This window comes from Mastomys coucha, unplaced genomic scaffold (assembly GCF_008632895.1).
Source record: "Mastomys coucha isolate ucsf_1 unplaced genomic scaffold, UCSF_Mcou_1 pScaffold6, whole genome shotgun sequence".
In the NCBI taxonomy this organism is placed as follows: Eukaryota; Metazoa; Chordata; class Mammalia; order Rodentia; family Muridae; genus Mastomys; species Mastomys coucha.
In genome coordinates, this window is record NW_022196912.1 from 93,489,987 (window position 1) to 93,512,719 (window position 22,733).

Here is a 22,733-nt window from a genome sequence, read left to right on the forward strand (position 1 = left end):
CCCCCCTCTCTCCCCCTCTCCCCCTCCCCCTCACCTTCCCTTGCCTCCCTCTCCTCCTCCTCCCTCTCCCTCTCCTTCTCTTTTATCCCCACCTAGATACCCTCTCTAGGATAAGAAATCCAACCTCTTCCTCACCTGCCTAGCTATTGGCTGATCAGTTCTTTATTAACCAATCAGAGGTGATGGAAAGTAAGGTTTACACAACATTGAGACAGGAGATATTTGATAAAGCTAATGTCCTGAATGCAACCAGATCTCTGGGGACAGTAATCAGCACCTGGGTACAGAGTGCACAAGACCATCCCCAAACTGATATATATCTAAATTATAAGCAGTAGATAATTAATAAAAATATAAGTGCTAGTTGTTGATTTTTGCAAAGAGATTTACCATTATAATTCTATGTACTGCTTCTTCCAATTTTGTTTTAAGTATTTGGTTAATTTTTCAATTACATAAAAATTTATGTATATTAGCACATATAATAAAATATGAAGTCTGAGTTAGTTTTTAATGAAAGCATAAAACTAACATATTTGATAATATATAAGATATTTGTCATATCTTTGTTCTACTGCCTATTATTGGGAACTTGGTCTCTGTGCTTTGATCTGGTCAGAAACTAAATATAAAACCTCTAGCACATACATTCACTGAAGTTCGAAGAAGTTGAGAGCACTGGCTGTTCCAAAGAACTCAGTTTCGATTCCCAGAACTCACATAGTTGCTCATAAATGTAATTCCAAATGCAGGGAATCTGTGGGCAACAGCCAATCAAGTGCTGTACAGACATTCATGAAGGTTAAATGTGCATACTCATAAAAATAAATACACTCAATGTTTGTGGTGGAGGATACAATTTTTCCCTTTGTTGCCAAAAATGTTTCACATTAATGCTGATTTAAAATGTGTCTAATGTACCAGGAAGTGGGGGTATGCACCTTTAATCCCAGCGCTTGGAAGGCAGAAGGCAAATAGATCTCTTGAGTTCAAGGCCAACCTGGTCTACAGAGTGAATTCCAGGATAGCCAGAATTACAGAGAAACAAACAAACAAAGTGTCAAAAGAATAGCATCAACTAAACTTAAATCTTTGTATCAGTGAATTAAATTGTGTGATGTTAAAATAGTCTGGGTTATTTTAAATTATTTATATTAATAGAGCTACTATCTTGAAGAGCTTTAATTTTCTCTTAACCAAAACCAGATATACTTGGATTATAAAAAGATGATAGAAAAAATAAAAGCTGGTAGATTCTAATATAATTATTTTGTAACATTACAGTTATCAGAGAAAATTTTAATGATAAAAGTTATGACTAATTTTGATCAACTACACTACAGAACAGGTTGTAGAAGTCAGCAATAAGTACTTACACCTTCAAGTATCTGGGATTTTTATTTTTTCTTTCCTGGTGTTTCGAGACAGGGTTTCTCTGTATAGCTCTGGCTGTCCTAAAACTTGCTCTGTGAACCAGGCTGGCCTTGAATTCACAGGGATTCACCTGCCTCTGCTTCCTGAGTGCTGGGATTAAAGGCATGTCTTACCACCTTCAGGCTTATTTGGCATTCTGTATGCTGTATTTCTACTTTATATAGTAGAAGTTTCGGCATAAACAGACTCCCAGTATCACAAGTTCCATTGGCTTTTATGCCTTAGAAGGTACTAATAAGGACAGTTCCTATGTTTTCCTTAATGTCTTTCTTATCACCCATTTGGGAGCTAGTTGTTTTAGTATTAGGGTTTGCACAAGGAATCATGTGTCTTGTTTGAAAAATTACCATGTAAACCTAGAAGAAAATGTAAGCTCAGAGAAGACCTGAACAAGCCTTACTTACACCTCAGGCTGCTTTTCAACTTAGAAAGTGCCTATAATACAGTTTTTAAATAGCAGTCTAGGGGGAAGAATACTCATATCCTAAGTTACAGGGAGCAGCCACACCAGGCTCCTGTCAGCAAGTGCTTCTTGGCATCAGCAAAAGTGTAGGGGTTTGGTGTCTGCAGATGGATGGATCCCTAGGTGGGGTGGTCTCTGGATGGCCTTTCCTTCAGTCTCTGTTCCATTTTTTTTTGTCCCTGTCTTTCCTTTGAACAGGACCATTTCTGGGTTAAAATTTTTGAGATGCATGGGTGGCCCCATCCCTCAATTGAGGGCTGTGCCTTTCTACCAAGGTGGTCTCTACAGGTTGTATCTCCCCTTCATTGGGTATTTTGGCTAAAGTCATCACTGTTGGGTCCTGTGAGCCTCTCGCTTCTCTGGAGTCTGGGACTTTCTAATGGCTACCCCCAGTTACCCATACCCTACTGCTACATGTTTCTATTCAATTTCCTGAACCTCTGTACTTCTCTCGTTTCCCTTCCAATACCTGATCTTGCCCTCCTTTTTCTGCTCCCCTACCTCTCTCTCTCACAGTTCCCCCCCTTTCCTTCCTATGACTGTTTTGTTCCCTACTGTGTATAGTATTTAAGCATCTACACTTTGGCCTTCGTTCTTCTTAAGCTCCATATGGTTTGTGGGTTGTAGTGTGGGTATTCTGAGCTTTGGGGCTAATATATACTTATCAGTGAGTACATATCGTGTGTGTTCTTTTGTGTCTGGGTTACCTCACTCAGAATGATATTTTCTATTTTTTCTTTTTTATTAGATATTTTCTTTATTTACATTTCAAATTTTCTCCCCTTTCCTCATTTCCCCCACAAAAAACCCCTATCTGATCCTCCCCCCTCCCCCTGCTCACTTACCTATCCACTCCTTTTTCCCTGTCCTGGCATTTCCCTACACTGGGGCATCGAGCCTTCACAAGACCAAGGGCTACTCCTCTCATTGATGTCCCATAAGACCATCCTCTGCTACATATGCAGCTGGAGCCATGAGTCCCTCCTTGTATACTCTTTGGTTGGTGGTTTAGTCCCTGGGAGCTCTGGGGGGTACTCGTTGGTTCATATTGTTGTTTCTCCTATGGAGCTGTTAACCCCTTCAGTTCCTTGGGTCCTTTGTCTAGCTCCTCCATTGGGGACTCTATGCTCAGTCCAATGGATGGCTGTGAGCATCCACTTCTGTATTTGTCAGGCACTGGCAAAGCCTCTCAGGAAACAGCTATATTAGGCTCCTGTCAGCAAGCACTTGTTGTCATCCACAATAGTGTCTGGGTTTGGTAACTGTATATGAGATGGATCCCCAGGTGGGACAGTCACTGGATGGCCTTACCTTCAGTTTCTGCTCCAAAACTTGTCTCTATATCTCCTCCTGTGGGTATTTTGATCCCCTTTTGAAGAAGGACCAAAGTATCCACACTATAGTCTTCCTTCTTGAGCTTCATGTGGTCTGTGACTTTTGTCTTGGTTATACCAGGCTTCAGGGCTAATATCCACTTATCAGTGAGTGCATACCATGTGTGTTCTTTTGGGATTGGGTTGAGACTTTCTAATGGCTACCCCCAGTTACCCATACCCTACTGCTACATGTTTCTATTCAATTTCCTGAACCTCTGTACTTCTCTCGTTTCCCTTCCAATACCTGATCTTGCCCTCCTTTTTCTGCTCCCCTACCTCTCTCTCTCACAGTTCCCCCCCTTTCCTTCCTATGACTGTTTTGTTCCCTCAGTTGTATCACTCAGGATGATATTTTCTAGTCCCATCCATTTGCCTAAAAACTTCATGAATTCATCATCCAGAGAACCAAATAACCCTATGGGATACAGAGCTAAACAAAGAATTCTCAACTTGAGTAATACTGAATGGCTGAGAAGCACCTAAAGAAATGTTCAATATCCTTAGTCATCAGGGAAATGCAAATCAAAACAACCCTGAGATTATACCTCACACCTGTCAGAATGGCTAAGATCAAAAACTCAGGTGACAGCAGATGCTGGCAAGGATGTGGAGAAAGAGGAAAACTCCTCCATTACTGATGGGATTGCAAGCTGGTACAAACACTCTGAAAATCACTTTGGCAGCTCCTCAGAAAACTGGACACAGTATTACCTGAGAACCTGGTATTACCATTCCTGGGCATATACCCAGAAGATGCTCCAACAAATCAGGACACATGTTCCACTATGTTCATAGCAGCCTTATTTATGATAGCCAGGAGCTGGAAAGAACCCAGAAGTCCCTCAACAGAGGAATAGATACAGAGAAGGTGGCACATGTACACAATGGAGTACTACTCAGCATGATATTTTCTAGTTCCATCCATTTGCCTGTGAATTTCATGAAATTGTTTTTAATAGCTGAGTAGTATGTCATCGTGTAAATGTACATACTCATCAAAGGAAAAATCCACCAAGATGAACTCTCAATTCTGAACATCTGTGCCCTAAATGCAAAGGCAACCACATTTGTAAAAGAAACCTTACTAAAGCTCAAAGCATACATTGAACCTTACACAAAATAGTGGGAGACTTCAATACCCAACTCTCACCAATCATAGAACAGAGAAACTGAAACTAATTTTTATATTCTTTGTCTGATTTAAATGTCAAACTAATGCTGATTTTCTAAACTGAATTATGAGATATTCTTTTCTCTTGAATTACCTGCATGACTTTGTATAAACCATATGTTAAATTTTAAAAATTGACATAGGTGCTAAGAACTGAGTTTGAGTTTTCTAAAAGATCAGCAAGTACTCTTAACCACTAAGCCATCTCTCCAGCCTCCTAAAATTTTAACAGGCATAGAATCACACTATCTTGGTTAGGATTTCTACTGCTATGAGCAAAGACCATGACCAAAAACAAGTGGGAAGGAAAGAGTTTATTTCACCTTAAAACTCTTAAGTCAGACTCCATTTCTGAAAAAAATCAGAACAAAAGCTCAAGGCAGGAACCTAGGGGCAAGTGCTGATGCAGAGGCCATGGAGGAATGCTACTTACTAGGTTGCTTCAAATGACTTGCTCAGCATGCTTTTTTATGGAACCCAGGACCACCTGCCCAGGGGTGTCCACCCATAATGGTGTGGCCCTTCACATCAATTACTAATTAAGAAAATGCAATATAGATTTGCATACAAGCAAGTCTTATAGCAGCATTTTCTCAGTTAAGAGTTTTTCTTCCCAAATAACTCTGTCTGCAGTAAACTAGCTAGGACATGTCCTTTCTAGAAACTTTAAGCAGTGTATTCCTTTGCTTCTCGTAAATAGGACATTTTGTACTCTACTGAAATGCATCCAATTCATAGAAGTTGTCTGATTTGTGCATGTGGATTATTCTTCATTTTGTCTTCAAGGTCAGAGCTACTCTCCTGATTTTAGGGAGGCAAACAAGAATGTATATACAGTGCACGTGTGTATGTGGGAGTCAAATGATAATGGCGATTGACATTCCTTGGGCATTGTCTATCTTGTTTATGAGTCATGATCTGTTTCTGAACTGAAACGTTTCAAGAAGGCAAGGTTGACTGCCTATCTAGTAAGCCCCAGAGTTCTGCCTACTTCTGTCTCCCTAAATGTGGGATTCTACAAGTTCATGCCACCATGCTGCACTTTTCTTTTTAAATATAGGTTGTTAGGATTTGGACTCAAATCTTCATTCTTGTTATTAACCAAGCCAGCATCTCAGCCTCCACTTATACTCTTAATGTTAGTATCTCTGTATTTTTCCATCTTGCTTAAACCATTTCAGTTTGATGGTTTTAAAAAACCAAATGTTAATTTTTTTATCTATTACTGTTTTAAAACTTACTGGATTTTATTTTGATTTCTTTCTTAATATTTTCCTCCTTTTTAGATTGGGTTTGCTTTGTTCTTCACTTGTATTCTTGAAGAGGAAGATTATATTGATTTCAGAGTTTTGTAATATAAACATGAAAACCCATCCATAGACTGTTACTTTGTTTTCATATTTTCATGTTTTTCTTTTGAGCCTTATTCTTTGATTTACAGATTATTCCCAAATGTGTTGTTTAGTTTCCAGGTATTTCCTATTTGTCTTTCTATTTTTAACTTCTAAGTTGCCATCAGCATAGTAAGAGAACAAATGAATCTTTCAAATTTATTGTGATCCAGTGTACACTCTTTCTAGGTGACTGTACCATATTCTTTGGAGCAGAATATGTATTATTCTGCATAGTGGAGTGTTTTACAAGTGCCTACTTGTTTCAGTTAAGTGGTTGTTTGCTGAGTTCTATATCCTTTTGTTTTGCTTTTTAATGGTTCTATTGCAATACCTGAAGATATCATTTATCTGAATTGCACAAGGAAATCCTAGTTATTTACCCCATTGATTGAAAATAGAGTTTTATATAATCTGCATATTGATGCTTATAAACTTTTATTAATAATAGCCTAAACCTAGAATCAACCAAAACATACTTCATTTGCTGAAGAAAAGTCGACTGTGAGCAGCCATATAATATCATGTTATTCAGAAATAAAAAGAAATAGATCACAAAAAGATGGGAGATGCTTAAATGCATATGGCTAATTGAAAGCTGCCAGTTTGAAAAGTATGTATAGTTTTGTTTTTGTTTTCATTTTTGTTTTTTATAAATGCTGGAAATGGTTAAAAAAAAAAACTTTAGAATAATGAAATGATCAGTATTTCCTAGGAGTTTAATTGACGGGGGAAATAAATGAAAAAGTGGCTCTAGATGACTTTTAGGGAATGATATTTATGATTCTGCCACCATTGGTGGTTACAATTCATTTTTCTGTTCATCACCAAAAGAAGTCAGGACTAGAACTCACACCAGGTAGGAAGTAGGAGCTGATGCAGAGACCATGGAGAGATGTTACTTACTGGCAAGCTTCCCCTGGCTTGCTTAGCTTGCTTTCTTATAGAACCGAAGACTACCAGCTCCAGGATGGTACCACCCGCAAGGGGCCCTCCTGCCTTGATCAATTGAGAAAATGCCTTACAGCTGGATCTCATGGAGGCATTTTCTCAACTGAAGCTCCTTTCTCTGTGATAACTCCAGCTTGTGTCAAGTTGACACAAAACCAGCCAGTACAATGTGTTTTAAGAATCTTAAGTAATGTGTGAGGATAGAAATGAGGCCCAGCCAAAGGGCCAAATACATTCAGGCCTTCTGTCATGATTATTTATTCTAACATATAATATCTATGAGGGGAATATTAACTCTATATCACCAGCCTTGAAAATTGATGCTAATTGTGTAGTGATTCTTGCTTCTCAGCTAGTGAGAGCCTCCATTCAGTGTCTGAATATACAGACTCACTCTCTTCTCCTGTCTACAATTTCTGTCTTTCTATCCTGGCTCAATACTATTGAGGTACAAACATCCCATTAGACATATGTCAAACTCATTACTTTACATCACAAAGAATTTTAATATCAAATCACCAGATACACAAATTAATAGATCTAAGAAGGGAATGCAGTGGTCAGGGAGACATCCTCATGGAGATAGAGGGGCGGAGACCAGGCGGGGTATAAAATCTGGAGTGTAAAAAAAAAATATTAAATAAAATTTTTAAAAAAAAGTGATTAAATGCTTTGTAAAATAAATGAAGGAGCTGAAGGGGTTTGCAACACCATAGGAAGAACAACAATATCAACCAACCAGACCCCCCCCACCCTCCCCCATAACCAAGAGCTCCCAGGGACTAAACCACAAACCAAACAGTGCACATGGAGGGACCCATGGCTCGAGCCGAATATGTAGCTGAGGATGGCCTTGTCAGACATCAGTGGGAAGAGAGGCCCTTGGTCCTGTGAAGGCTTGATGCTCCTGTGAAGGAGAATGCCAGGGCGAGGAGGCAGGAGTGCATGGGTGGGTGAGGGAGCACCCACATAGAAGCAGGGGTGGGGGGATGGGATAGGGGGTTTCCAGAGGGGAAACCAGGAAAGGGGATAACATTTGAAATGTAAAGAAAATATCCAATAAAAAGGGGAAGAAGAAAAACAGAAGTAAGGGAAGGGTCCTAACTTTAAAAAAAAAATTGAGATTGGAAGTTAATTATATAGTATCATCCCTCCCCTTTCCTCTCCCCTAACCCTCACTTATACTCCTCTCTGCACACCTTCAAATTCATGGCCTCTTTTTTCACTAATTGTTATTGCACACATATTTGTATTTGTACATATGTATCCCTAGATATAATTGGTTCAGCTTATATACTGTTACTTGATGTATACTTTCAGGACTGACCATTTGGGACTGAACAGACAATGTGCCCGTCTCTGGGAAGATCGCCTCTTCTGCTCTAGCTTTTTTCAGTTACCTGTAGGGTTGAGGCCTCATGGCCTCATGGCCTTTTCCTTTTTTTTTTTTTTAATTTAGTCTTTAATCTTTTTTTACAGTCCAGACTTTATCCCCTTTCCAGTCCACCCTCAGACTGTTCCATATCCCACACTTCCTTCCCACATCTCCAAGAGAATGTCCCCACCACATTCCCACTCCACCAGACCTCCCCACTCCCAGGGGTTCCAAGTCTCTCGAGGGTTAGGTGCATATTCTCTGACTGAGTCCAGATGTGGCAGTCCTCTGCAGTATCTGTTGGGGGCCTCATATCAGCTGGTCTATGCTGTTTGGTTCGGGTCCAGGTCAGTTGAGACTGCTAGTCTTCCTGAAGGGTCGCCCTCCTCCTCAGCTTCTTCCAGCTTTCCCCTAATTCAACCACAAGGGTCACCAGCTTCTGTCCATTGATTGGATTTAAGTATCTGCATGTGACTCTTTCAGCTGCTTGTTGGGCCTTTATTGAATATTTTTGAGTCTGTGTTTATTGCCCGGTAAACTTCTTTTTCTGTGTCTGTTGCACTAATTTGGTTATTAGAGTGACAGTAGCTTTGTAGGAGGAGTTTGGAAATGCTCCTTCTGTGTTTGTTTGTTTGTTTGTTTGTTTATTGAATAGTTTAAGAATGAATGGCTGTAGACCTTTGAATGTTGGTAAAATTCTGCTGTGACTCTGTCTAGTGCTAGAATTTTTTTTTAGCTGGAAACCTTTTTATTGCAGTACTTTCATTTATTATGCATCTGTTTTGGATGTTGACTTATAATTTCTCTAGTTTGCCTGAATCCAGAAAATTACCTAGGTTTTCCTGCTTAATGGAAAACTGGTTTTTAACATATTCCTTTACAATATTATGAATTCCTTGTTATACATTGTCATGTTTCCATGTCTATTTCTGATTCTGTTAATTTGGGGCCTCTTTTTCTTTCTTTTGGTCATGGGGTCCAAGAGTATATCAATCTTGTTTATCTTTTCAAAGAACCATATCTTAGATTTGTTATTGTTGTTTTGCTTTTTTCATTGATTGCTGCTCTGATTTTTACTATTTCTTGCCATCAACTGGATTTGGTTTGCTCCTGGTTTTCCAACTTTTTGAGGTGCATCATTAAGCTACTTATTTATTCTTGCGTGTGTGTTTGTGTTCATTTTCATTTTGTTCCTAGTTTTTATTTATTACTTGATGAATTCATGAAATCCTTAGGCAAATAGATAGAACTAGAAAATAACATCCTGAGTGAGGCAACCCAATCACAAAAGAAAGCACATAGTATGCACTCACTGATAAGTGGATACTAGCCCAAAAGCTCCAAATAACCAGGATACAATTCACAGACCACATGAAGCTCAGTAAGATGGAAAACCGACATGTGGTTGTTTCTGTCCTTCTTAGAAGGAAAACAAAATACTCCCAGGAGCAAATAAGGAGATAAAGTGTAGAGCAGAGACTAAAGGAAAGGCCACCTAGAGACTGTCCCACCTGGGGATTCATCCCATATACAGTTACCAAACCCAGACTGTGGATGCCAGGAAGTGCATGCTGAAAGGAGCCTGATATGACTGTCTCCTGAGAGGCCCTGCCAGAGCCTGACAAATACAGAAGCAGATGCTAGCAGCCAACCATTGGACTGAGCACGGGGTCCAAAATAGAAGAGTTAGAAAAGGGACTGAAGGAGTTGAAGGGGTTTGCAACTCCATAGGAAGAACAACAGTATCATCCAACCAGATCCCCCAGAACTCCCTGGGACTAAGACATCAACAAAGGGAGTACACATGGCTCCAGCTGCATATATAGCAGAGGATGGCCTTGTCATGCACCAATGGAAGGAGAGGTCCTTAGTCATGTGAAGGCTCCATAGATACCCCAGCATAGGGGAATTGCGGTCAGGGTTGTGGGAGTGGGTGGGTGGGTTGGTGGAGGAATACCCTTATAGAAGCAGGGGGAGGGAGGATGTGATAGGTAGTTTCCGGGAGGGGGTGGAACTGGGAGAGGGGATAACATTTGAAATGTAAATAAAGAAAATATCCAATAAAAAAATAAAGATAAGAAAAATAAAGGCACATGCCACTATTGCCTGGCCAAATTTCTCCCTTCCCTTTTCTTTCAAGTTCTCTCATGTACTCCCATTCATCTTTCCTTAAAATTCATTAACATTTTTTCCATCAATTATTGTTGCATGAATGTGTGTGTGTTCCCAATATAACTTATTGGGTCCATATAATGTTGCTTGTATATATGTTTACAGTGTTGACCATTTTGCCCTAGACAAGCAGTGGGCGTGCTCTTTTTTGTGGAAAGCCATCTTTCCCACTCCCACCTTACTCATTTGCCTGTAGTTCTTGTGTAGTGCTAAGGACTTAGCATGTTCATTGGTTTCATCCATTTTCAGTTAACATGTAGGTGGTCATATTGTTGAGACTGAGTGTAGCTTCTGATGTTACTAGGAGACAGTCACACAGCAAAGTCTCACAAAAGCATTTGATAAAATTCCATAGAATGCAGGAGTTCTGAGCAAACAAGGATTAGAATTTTCTTTTCTTAATTCAGTAGTGCAGATGTACTTAACAGTTACATGTTACTAATATTCTTTTATTATAAATAAAAGTACTGTTATAACTAATTCTCCTACATTGTACAAACCAAAGGCTTTGTATAAACATTGAAAAATATAAAACATACTTTATGGCTACACATACATAAATTTGGTAAAAATCAACAGTCTTAGAACCAGTGGATAATGACCTCCCAGTAGCTGCATAATTTAATTCCCTCTTTCAACTAATCTTACACATTCTGTATACGCTAGCACCTACCGTGACCCGCAAAGCTACTTACACTTAGGTTAGAATTATATACAATTAGCTAAGAGGTAAGGCCAGTGACTGTGATCAGACAAAGATGTAATGACCTTCCCCGGCCACTCCTCTTAGAGAACATCAAAACAGCCAAAAGACCCAATCCTGAGAATCTTTTAAGTAGTCACAACTGATCTGATGGGGATTGTGGCTCAGAAAACAATGCTGTATAACAGCTACTGATCAGATTTCAAAAGAAATACACTTCATGCTAGAATCCTGTGCACCTGCACACACACGCGCACACACACACACACACGCTCTAAATGTATGTTTTTGGAAGTGGCATATATAGATGAATATATATTTAATGATATGCATATATGTATATTAAAAGCATGTAGCTTATGGAACTGTCAGCAGAAGACCCTTCCTTAATAAATACAATGGAAAACTATCAAGGAAGTGAGCAAATTTTAGCTTCGGGCCTTCATATACACTTGTACACACATGCACCTGCACTCATGTAAGTGCACAGGCATGTATACCACACACATACATATGAAAAAAAATATTTCTAAAAGAAATTATTTCCCACTAATCAATATTATTATTATTTTATATTCTTGTTTATATAATATAATTCAAAAGAGTATAAGTCTTATATATGAGAATTGAGATATAAGTTAATGTTAAGTATTTTTGGCCTGTAAACACAAAACCCTGGAGTTAGGGGTCAAGGTGGGACTTTAATAATCCCAGCAGTACTTTGGATTTACTTTTGTTAGTGTCTTAGGGTTTTACTGCTGTGAACAGACACCATGACTAAGGCAACTCTTATAAGACAACATTTAATTGTGGCTGGCTCAGAGAGTTTTAGTCCATTATCATCAAGGAGGGAATATGGCAGCATCCAGGCAGGCAGACATGATGCAGGAGGGGATGAGGGTTCTACATCTTCATCTAAAGGCAGGTAGGAAAAGGCTGGCTCCCGCATGGTTAGGAGGAGGGTCTCATTGCCCATCCCCTCAGTGACACACTTCCTCTAACATGGCCACACCTCCAAATAATGCCACTCCATGAGCCAACCATATTCAAGCCACCTCATTCCACTCTCTGGCTCCCATCAGCTTGTTCAAACACATGAGTCTATAGGAGCCATGCCTGGCCATAGAATAATAAAAAATATGTTTAGTCCAACTTCCAAAGTGCCCATTATCTATAGCAGTCTCAACAATGTTAAAAGTTCAGTCTCTTCTGAGATTCATTTAACCACTTAACTTTAATCCCCAAATTAAGACAAGAAACCAACTGGGCACACTCTGAACTCTGCATCTCCATGCCTGATGTCAAAGCAGTCTTCAGATCTCCAACTTCTTTTTCATCTTTGTTAACTACAATAAACTTTTCCTTCTGGACTGGTTCCACTCCCTGATATCAGCTTTCCTCTGCAAGTATTCCACAGCTCTGGCATCTTTAACATCTTGGGGCCTCCAAGGCAACTTCAGCTTCACAGCTCCTTGTTCCAGTGACTGGGATCCACACATGATCTTCTGGACTTCTCCAAAGGGCTTGCATCACTTCTCCAGCTCTGCCATCTGTAGTACTCTAGGATCTGGTTGACTCCACTCCACTGCTGTTGCTGTTCTTGGTGGTCATCTCATGATATTGGCATTTCCAATACACTGGACTCTTCTGCTGCAAGAAGACTCCACCAATAGACTCTCTTCAGTGTGCCAACTTTGAATGAGCCCTTCAGTCCTGGCCCATCAACTGCAACCGAGGCTGCACCTTCATCAATACCTTCTATGACCTCTCACAGTGCCAAGCCACAGATGCTCTCCAGCACAGACCTTCAAATCCAGCACACCTGGGTGATTGTTACACATTACCAAGTATAGCTGCAGCATGAGGTACAACCTTGGCAATCTCTGGGGCACAGCCTCTTTGTGCTCTCAGGAAACATTTCCCAGAAGATTTCACCTCAGTAATGCTGGTCTCTTCTTAATCACTGCTAATTTCTTAGCTCCATCTAAACTAGCATCAAGTGTCATAGTAGTCCTTTCTATTCTTGATTCTAAACCCAGAGCCATGGCCAAAACTGTTGAGTTCTGCTTGCTGGGGCTAGAACATGGCCCCTGTTATTCTTTTACCAGCTTTCTGTTTTCCAACTCCCTCATTGCCTACACTTGACTGTACTGGAACTTGCTCTGTAAATTGACCTTGAACTGAGAGATCTCCATGGCTCTGTCTCTTATATTGTGGGAATAAAGATGTGTACCACCATTCCTGGGCCTAAGCGTTTCATAACCATTGAAGATTCAGATCAAAAGACAGTGTCTTCCAGCCCTAATATCTGGATCACAAGTGTGCCCTCCATTTCTGGATTGTAGTTGTGCAGACCTGGCCCAGGTGGTTTCAGTGGAGAAAAATTTCAGTATGTGACCTACAAACTGTGTGGTATTTTGGTGAAGAATGTGGCTGCTTTTGACCTTGCCTGAAGAATCTACCTAAATCTAAAGAGATTTATATTAATTGCATTGACAAAGGAAGTCTCAAAAAAACAAACAAACAAAAAAAAAGTCCAGTAGAGACTTTGTTCTCTGCTTTAGTCTTTTTTAAAAATTATTTTTTTTATTTATTTACATTCCAGCCATTGAAATCCCTTACCATAGTTTCTTATTTCCATTTCTCCTCCCACTTTCCTCTGAGAGGGTGTTTTCCTCTCACCCACCACCAGGCCTCCCCCTTCCCTGGAGCCTAAAGTCTCTGGGGGATTAGGCACATCTTCTCCCACTGAGGCCAGACCAGGCAGAGCTCTTCAATTTCTGTGCTGGGAGCCTCTGCTTTAGTCTTATGAAGAGCATTGTAATGAAAGGAAGTAATCTGAGAAAGGAAAAATATAAAATGTATGGTTCAAGTAATAAAGAAGCACCAGGAAGTGAAATGGATGGAGCTGAATCTTATGTTCAAGGAATTAAACATGTTAAGGAAATGGAATGTAGTGGTTGGAATATGCTTGGCCAAGGAAGTGTCACTATTAGGATGTGTGGCCTTGTTGGAGTTGGTGTGGCCTTGTTGGAGGAAGTGTGTCACTGTAGGGGTGGACAATTAGACCCTCATTCTAACCACATGGGAGTCAGTCTTCTCCTTGAAGCCTTCAGATGAAGATATAGAACTCTCAAAAACAAAGTCTTCCATATTCCTACTAGGATAGCCTGTTAAGCACTACTTAAAGCATTCTACTGATTTCCGATATACACATTCTTCCAAACAAAAGCATGGTCAGGCCTACCAACTCTTGGTACCAACTTCTCTCTTAGTTAGGGTTTTACTGCTATGAACAGATACCATGACCAAAGCAATTTTTATAAGGGGAACATTTAATTGGGGCTGGCTTACAGGTTCAGTGGTTCAGTCCATTATTATCAAGGCAGGAGTATGACAGCATCCATGTAGACATGGTGCAGGAGGAGCTGAGAAAAAACAGACCATGAATTTGAAGGAGAGTAGAGAGGTATTATGAAGGATGGTTCAAGGGAAAAAAGGGACAGTGTAAGCATTGTAATTAAATAATCTCAAAAGTAAAACATTTTTAAAAGAAATTGAAAATGATACCTCAAAGACCTTTCTATATTAAAACAACTGTTACTTCTATCAATGGTTCTGTGTATGACCAAGCTTTTTTGGGTTTTTTTTTCCCCACAGCAATTCATGTGTGAAATTTACTTTCTAGACTTATTGAGAAGTTAAAGTGCAAATAAAAACCCAATTCTTGAATGCTTTCTAATTTAGACTTTTGAACATCAATATTACTATATTAGACATATTAATGAAATGTGTCCTTGAATCCTTATAATTTATAAATGCTAAATTTTTTTTAAAAAGGCTGTTGTACAGAGGTAAGATTACTTTAAAATAGTTACCTTATTCTCATTCCATATTCAATGCTTTTTTAAAATTTATTGTTCTAGTCACTACTATAAAAACATCAATCAGAATGTCCAATTTGTATAACAATTCCTAATCGTTTACTGTAACATTTTATTCCTATAATAGTTTCCTTCATATATTTACAGTATGTTTGGCCTTTGTTAAATATTTGTTGTAATTCATTATTCAATCTTCTTTCTCCTTCTTTTCAGACCAGTGTGTGGAATAAGGGGGAAAACTCTGATAATTAACCTACCTGGTAGCAAGAAAGGATCTCAGGTAAGCATTCTTTACACTAAATGGATGGACTTTAATGAATGACATTTTATGAATCGACTTTTAACCAACTGTGAGAGTAAACAACCAAAAAGTTGGATACACCAGAAAGCTGCTCACTGCTAACACTAATCACAAATTCAAGATATTCCCAAACAGCCCCTCAAATTTCATAGAATTAGGAAAAATCATTAGAAAGGATCATAGGACTTACTAATACAGTGCATACATACAGTTATGGTTTATAAAATGAACCAAGAGAAGTAGATTGGGGTCCATGTAAACATATGAGATGCAGAGCTTCCTTTGTCTTCTTTCTTGGTATTCATGAATTTATTTATCTCCATAATACACTATTGTGACAGTACACTAGAATATTGCCAGTCAGAGACTCTAATTTGTGCTATTATGTTTGTTGTATTTGTTTCTGTGTTTGTTTTTTCTTTTAAACTTATGTCTACGTGGTTATACATGGCTGAATTTTAGTCTTTATCTCTTTAGTCTCCAATATCTTTCAGAGGCAAAGCAATGTCAAACCTGCATTGTAATTCATATTTGTTAGGCAGTTTGGTTGCCAAAGTCCTCTGGCAAACAAGAACACCTTCAGACAGTCTAGAATACTAAAAGTCTCCCTTCTAGTAACTAAAGGCAAGGCTAGACTCTTTCTGAGTGATAATTAGTCCTGCACTACATATGATATGATATGGTATAGTCTTTGGGTAAGGACTTTTGCCAAACAATTAACATTACTTAGAGTAGTACTTACTCTAACATTTATATCACTTAACACAGCAATATTATTAAGGAGAATATGCCTGATTTGCAAGCGGGAACATGAAGTATAGTTAGATTTAGAGAAACATGTAATCTACCCTTTAAAGGGTATAGTTTCATATTTTACTTGTAAGTTATTCATTTATCACCTTGACCTCTTGTTGTTTATACTATGTGACAGTGATGCAGTACTGTATATCAGAAATTCCCTGAAACAATTTCTAGTTCTTTGTTGGTCAATCATTTTCTGTTGGTTTTACACCTTTAAGGAGGCTCTAATTTACTTTCCAAATATATTTGGCCAACAATAGCAGTACTGCTATAGTAATAGCAATGCCATTATAGCATATATAGATGTAGAAATAGTATAACTGGAAAAATAAACTCCAAAGTTTTTGGATTAAAGTAAGGTCAGAAAAATACTGAATTACTGGAATTTCTAAAAGTAACTTTTCTTTGCCAGATGTAATTGTCATCTGGGAGACTCACTGCTAAATAAATTCATCCTTTCTAGTCATTTCTTGACTCTGGCTGGCTGGTTCAACTCAGCTGTCCTGGCTCAAACTCCTCTCCAAGCTGACTGACTCTATCTGGCTTCTCTCATCTTCTCACTGAATTGCTCTGTTTGGTCTCAAACTATCTCTGGCAATTTGTTCTAATCTTCTGGCTCCTTATTCTCTGGCTTCAACTGCCTCTGCTGACCTGCACTGAACTACATTCAACTTCACTGCACAGCACCACTACACTAACTCCCAGCTGACTCACCAAACTCAACTCCACTTACCTGAACTGACTGAACTGAGCTCTCATTTCCTGTTTTTTTTTTTTTAATTTATTCTTTAATCCTTTATTACAGTCCAGACTTCATCCCCCTTCAGGTCTGCCGCCCCCACTGTTCCCCATCCCATACCTCCTCCCCCTGCCCACCATCTCCAAGAGGATGTTTCCATCCCAACCTACCAGGCCCCTCCCCACTCCTTAGGGCCTCAAGTCTCTTGGGGATTAGTTGCATCTTCTCTCACTGAGGCCATACTAGGCAATCAGTCCTGTGCTGTACATGTGTCAGGGGCCTCATATCAGCTGGTGTATGCTGCCTGGTTGGTGGCTAAGTGTCTAAGAGATCTCAGGATCCACGTCAGTTGAGACTGCTGGTCTTCCTCTAGGGTCACCCTCCTCAGCTTCTTCCAGCTTTTCCCCAATTCAACCACAAGGGTCCCCAGCTTCCATCCATTGGTTGGGTGCTAGTATCTGCATCTGACTCTTTGAGCTGCTTGGTGGGCCTCTCAGAGGGCAGCCATGGTAGGCTCATGTCTACAAGCACATCACAGTATCAGTAACAGTGTCAGGGTCCCAGTCCTCTCCTTGAGTTGGGTTCCAATTTTGGCCTGTCACTGAACCTCCTTTCTGTCATGCTTTTCTTCATTTTTGTCCCTGCAGTTCTTTCAGACAGGAACAATTCTGGGTCAGAGCTTTTGACTGTGGGATGGCAACCCCATCCCTCCACATGATGTGCTGTCACTCCACTGCAGGTAGACTCTATGAGTTCCCCCTTCCCACTGTAGAGTACTTCATCCAAGTTCCCTCCCTTTGAGTCCTGAGAGTCTCTCACTAAGTCCTAAGTCTCCAGTACATTCTAGAGGGTCCCCCTACCTCCTACTTCCTGAGGTTGCCTATTTTCATTATTTCTGCTGGCTCTCAGGGCTTCATCCTGTACCCTCGTTCCCCTCCCTATCCCCTTACCCCACTCAGGTCCCTCCCTCCCTCTGCTCCTACCACCCCCTGCCATGACTGCTTTCTTCTCCCTCCCAAGTGGGATTTAGGCATCCTCACTTGGATCCTTCAGCTTGTTAACCTTCTTGAGTTTTGTTGGTTGTATCCTGGGTATTCTGTACTTTTTTTGGCTAATATTCACTTATTAGTAAGTATATACCATGCTATCTCTGCCTCATTCTGTGAAACCATTCTTTGATTTGTCACTTTGTCTCCCCCTTAATTAGACATCATTGTTCAGGATTAAAGGTATGTGCTAAAGAATTCCAGACAGAGGAACTGAAGAGTGTACTAAGGGTGTTTCTGCATTCCAACTGGATCACATAGGCCTAGAAGATCTTTGGATGTGATTGCTGGATTAAAATTCCTCTACAAGAGTTCTCTTCACAGTAGTAGTTAAGGATGTGTCATTATGTCAGGTGACCAGAATCTCTTCTAGAGTGATGTTGCTCAGCTTTCTAGGCTTGTCAGTTTCCAAATGTTGGTTGAGCAATATGTGGATTTACCATTTCAAATATTCATTTTACTTGTGATATTAAACATTACCTATCTTGTTCTGAGCCTCCTTTAATACTTTGATATAAAATTCTCCTCGTTACATAATTTTTCTTTAATTCTTCCACTTTTGGCCTCCATTCCTCCTTTCATTTATACCATTCCAAAGTTTTACATCTTTGACAATTAGTGCTATTGGTCTAACATTTTATGTTGCAGCAAGACACTGTCATCTAGAAAATTCACATTCAAGAACCATATAATCATTTAAAAAATAATAAAGTTTTAAGAAGTCTTTTTTTTAGCTGCATATGTAACTATTCTCAATGAAGCATGCATGGCATAGGTTAGACACTCCTGATAGCACCTCCCACTCAATGCACACCTATTCACAGATAAAGAGCTAGTGGACTGTCTCTCCAATTAGGCCACATCCTACCATCCACTATCAAGTCTAGTCTGTCCAGATGCAGTAAGAGCAAAAGCAAACATCAGGAATTCTGACTTCCCCTCTCCCCGCAAAGTAAGATATATTTAACATCCTCTTGCTTAGAAATTGTCTCCTATTCTGACACTCACTCTGTTGTGCCACTGTATCAGGTTAAAAAAATATTATATGAGTGTCTTTGTCCAAGTACCCCTTTCCTACAAAAGTGAAAAAAATCCAACTAGTAAGAATAGTTCTCATCTGCCTTCCCATATTGAGTGTGATGAGATACTCATAAAGGCATATAAGAGCCCTTCATAATTTTTCCCTGTGAAGAGAAAGACAAAAGTTTGAAGTATTTATTTTATTATCCAAGTTATTATTTCTAAACAAAATGCTAAAACTTATTTTTAGCCTCAGGAATTACCAACATCAATCCTAATGTATGGAAACCTTTCCTCCTTCAGAATATTAGTATTCTATGATTTCTGGCTTGTTTGTTGGCATATAGAACAGTTATTGTAGACAATTTATGCCTCAGAGGGTGCAAGCTGAATGTATCTTAACTCAGCCTATCTTGCTTTCCCGTGAGTAGCTTGTATCCACTTAACCTCTTATGCCCACGTAGCCAATTTAATCATCCAGGGTGGATGTGATCACAGCCAATTTCTAATCCTAGGAGAGAGTTCTTTGGATGGACATAGATATATTTTACTTTAATACACACCCTTAAATTCCCTGAATTACTTCAATTACCCCATGTATCCATGTCTCCTTTATACAAGTTTCCATAGCTTTTCTTCCTGAATATGTAATCATACCATTTTCCAGGAGTTAGAAAAGTAAATGTATAAGTATTTCTGAGATACAACATAGAGGTATAGGTTGTGCTGACAAATCACAGGCCTTTGGAAGATCTTATGGTTTGTACATGATTTTTTTTTTTTCATTTTCTTCAGCCAGCTACAAAGTTGAAACATTCCAAAAGATGAGCCTTATTAATGAATACTTAAACTTCAAGTGATTCCTAAAACCACATACTAAGTCACAAGGATTCACAGAACTCACTGAAAGGTGTTATAGTTATTATTTATACAGGGAGGTGATGTGGATTAAAATTATGAAAGGGAAAGCTCATAGGGCAGGACATACGATGTACCTATGAGAGAGTTTTCATTGTCTTCTCATTTAGAACCAAGCACATGTTACCATCCTGTTCTAAACACAGTGGCAGATCATTGCTGATGAGGAATGCCAGCCTGAGCCTTTGGTAGCAAGAGTTTTCAGGGTATTTGGTAGTCAAAAATCCCAGTACATAGAAATACTTTATCAGACATGACACTCTGATGTCTGGAGATAGCCTCCTAGATGCTAAAAGAAAATAGCAAACCTCTGTTTCATCAAGATTATATTCTTTACAGTATACTGCTTTTCAGTTGTTTGTTTTGCTGGTTGGTTTTCTGTTTTGTTTTTTTGTTTTTTGTTTCTTTCAAGACAGGATTTCTTTGTATAGCCTTGGCTATACTAGAACTAGCTCTTTAGACCAGGCTGGCCTGGAACTCACAGAAATCTGCCTACCTCTGCCTCCTGGGTAAAAGTGTGCACCACCACTGCAGTGGGATTATAGATGTGCACCACCACTGCCAGGTTTAAATATATATTTAAACAATACATATTGTTTAAATGGTAAGCAACGTCATAGGATTAGGCATCCTTCAAGCTATGGCATTAATGCTTCTAAATTTTTTAAGATATTTCTACACTTTGTAGACTTTATTAAGCTGTTGCTTTAATATGAGAGAGAAAGAATTCCACCTATTTCCCAGACACAATAAGGTCTATATTCTGGTTACAACTCCTTGCCTATGTTTTTTGAAGATGTATTATAGGTAATAATGGCACATGAAAAAAAGATTATATTTATTTCTATTCACAACTCTATATAACTTTATTTCTATTTTTACTGTTTGCATAGTGTTATTTGGTAGCTATACTAGTCTTTATACCCTTTGGTAATAAAATTTCAGTCTCAACAAAGAAAACTGATTTTTTTCTTTTTTTTTTTTAATTTAATTTTTTTCCTTACTTTACATCCTGCTCACTGCCCCCTCCCAATCACCCCTGGGATTGATTTCAACTTCAATTTCAATTTTCCCCCTTTCTTTCTCCTCTGAGTGTGTAGGAGCATCCTGGTACCTCTTAACCCTGGCATGGTCTTTGCAAGGCTAGTCACTTCTTCTCCCACTGAGGCCAAATAAGGCAGCCCAGCTAGAAGAACATATAGCATGTACAGACAACAGCTTTTGGATAGCCCCCACTCTAGTCACACAGGCCCTATATGAAGACCAAACTGCACATCTACTACATATGCGCAGAGAGGCCTAGGTCCAGCCCATGTATTTTTTTTTTTAGTGGATATTTTATTTATTTACATTTTAAATGTTATCCCCTTTTCTGGTTTCCCCTCTGGAAACCCCCTATCCCATCCTCCTTCCCCCTGCTTCTATGAGGGTGCTTCCCCACCCACCCACTCACCCACTCACTCACTCCCTCCTCACCACCCCCCCTGGCTTTCTCGTACCCTGGGGCTTCAACCCTTCCCAGAACCAAGGGACTCTTCTCCGATTGATATCCAACAAGGCCATCCTTTGCTACATACGCGGCTCGAGCCTTTGGTTTTTAATTCAGACTCTGAGAGCACCAAGGGTTCAGGTTAGTTGATTCTGTTGGTCTTCCTGTGTAGTTCCTATCCCTTTTGGGCTACAATCCTTCCTCGTATTCTTCCATAAAAGTCCCCAAGCTTCATCCACTGTTTGACTGTGGTGTCTGTATCTGTCTGAGGCAACCTCCCATCCTGCCTGCAAGCATAACAGAGTATCAATAATAGTGTCAGGAATTGGTGTTTTGGGTGAGTCTCGAGTTGGGCCAGTTATTGGGTGGCCATTCCCTCAGTCTCTGCTCCTTCCCCTGTTCCTTTATTTCTTGTAGGCAGGATAAGTTTGGGATTGAAAGTTTTGTGGGTGGGTTGGTGTCTTATTGCTCCACTGGGGTTCCTGCCTAGCTACAGGAAGTGGCCTCTTCAGGTTCCACATTCCCAATGTAGTGAGTCACAGCTAAAGTCACCAGGTCTCTGTCTCGTCCTGGAGGTGCCCCCCTCCTCTTCACCCCTGTCAGTTGCAGAATTCCATTCATTTTCATGACCATCCAGCCATCTCTTCTGTCCTTCTCCACACCTGTTCCTGAACCCTGCCTCTTTGCCTCCCCATCTTCTTCCCTCCCAGTTCCATCCTTCCTTCTGCCTCTTATGACTATTTTATTTCCTTTTCTAAGCCAGATTCTGGCATTCTCACTTGGGCTTTCTTGTTCAGTTTCTTTGGGTCTGTGGAGTATAGCATAGTTCTTGTATTTTATGGATAATATCCACTTATAATATCCATGCATATCCTTTTGGGACTGGGTTACTTCACATAGGACATTATTCTCAAGTTCCATCCATTTGCCTGCAAAATTCATGATGTCTTTATTTTTAATAGTTTAGTAATATTTCATTGTGTAGATATATAACATTTTCTTTAATGAGGATTGTTAGATCCAAGTGTTGCTCCAGCAAAACATTAGAAACTCTCATGCCTTTCTGATTCTTTCTATATAAAACACAAATAAATCCAAAGGTATATCAAAATTATACTTTGAAAGCATAATGTGCATTCATCTAAGCACCAGAACCTCTAACATACGGAAAATATTATATGCTGTAATTGTTTCACTTTTCACATTAAAAAGATGTTTCAGATATGACTCTTTCTTGAGATGGATAGAAATGCAAGACCAAAAAGTAGGAAGAAATACAAGTCCAGAAATAGGAACCAACATGACACCCGGTGGTAGTGGTAACAAATGCCTTTAATTCGACTACTCAGGAGGCAGAGAGAGGCAGGTGAATCTCTGAGTTCAAGGCCAGCCTGATCTACAAAGTGAGTTTCAGGACAGCCAGGGCTATACAGAGAAACACTCTCCCCAAAAAGAATCAGTTTGACTGTCACCAGTTTATATATTTGTTTACAAGGCTA

At 39.5% G+C, this 22,733-nt stretch overlaps 1 protein-coding gene across 1 annotated transcript in view; it reads left to right on the forward strand.

The window, feature by feature from the left end:
• Nucleotides 1-22,733, forward strand: part of Gphn (gephyrin) — a 435,141-nt gene that overhangs the window by 227,370 nt on the left and 185,038 nt on the right. Inside the window, exon 6 of the mRNA XM_031357728.1 lies at nt 15,134-15,204. Within this exon, the coding sequence (XP_031213588.1) occupies nt 15,134-15,204 (71 nt within the window). The remainder of the gene's footprint in view (nt 1-15,133; nt 15,205-22,733) is intronic.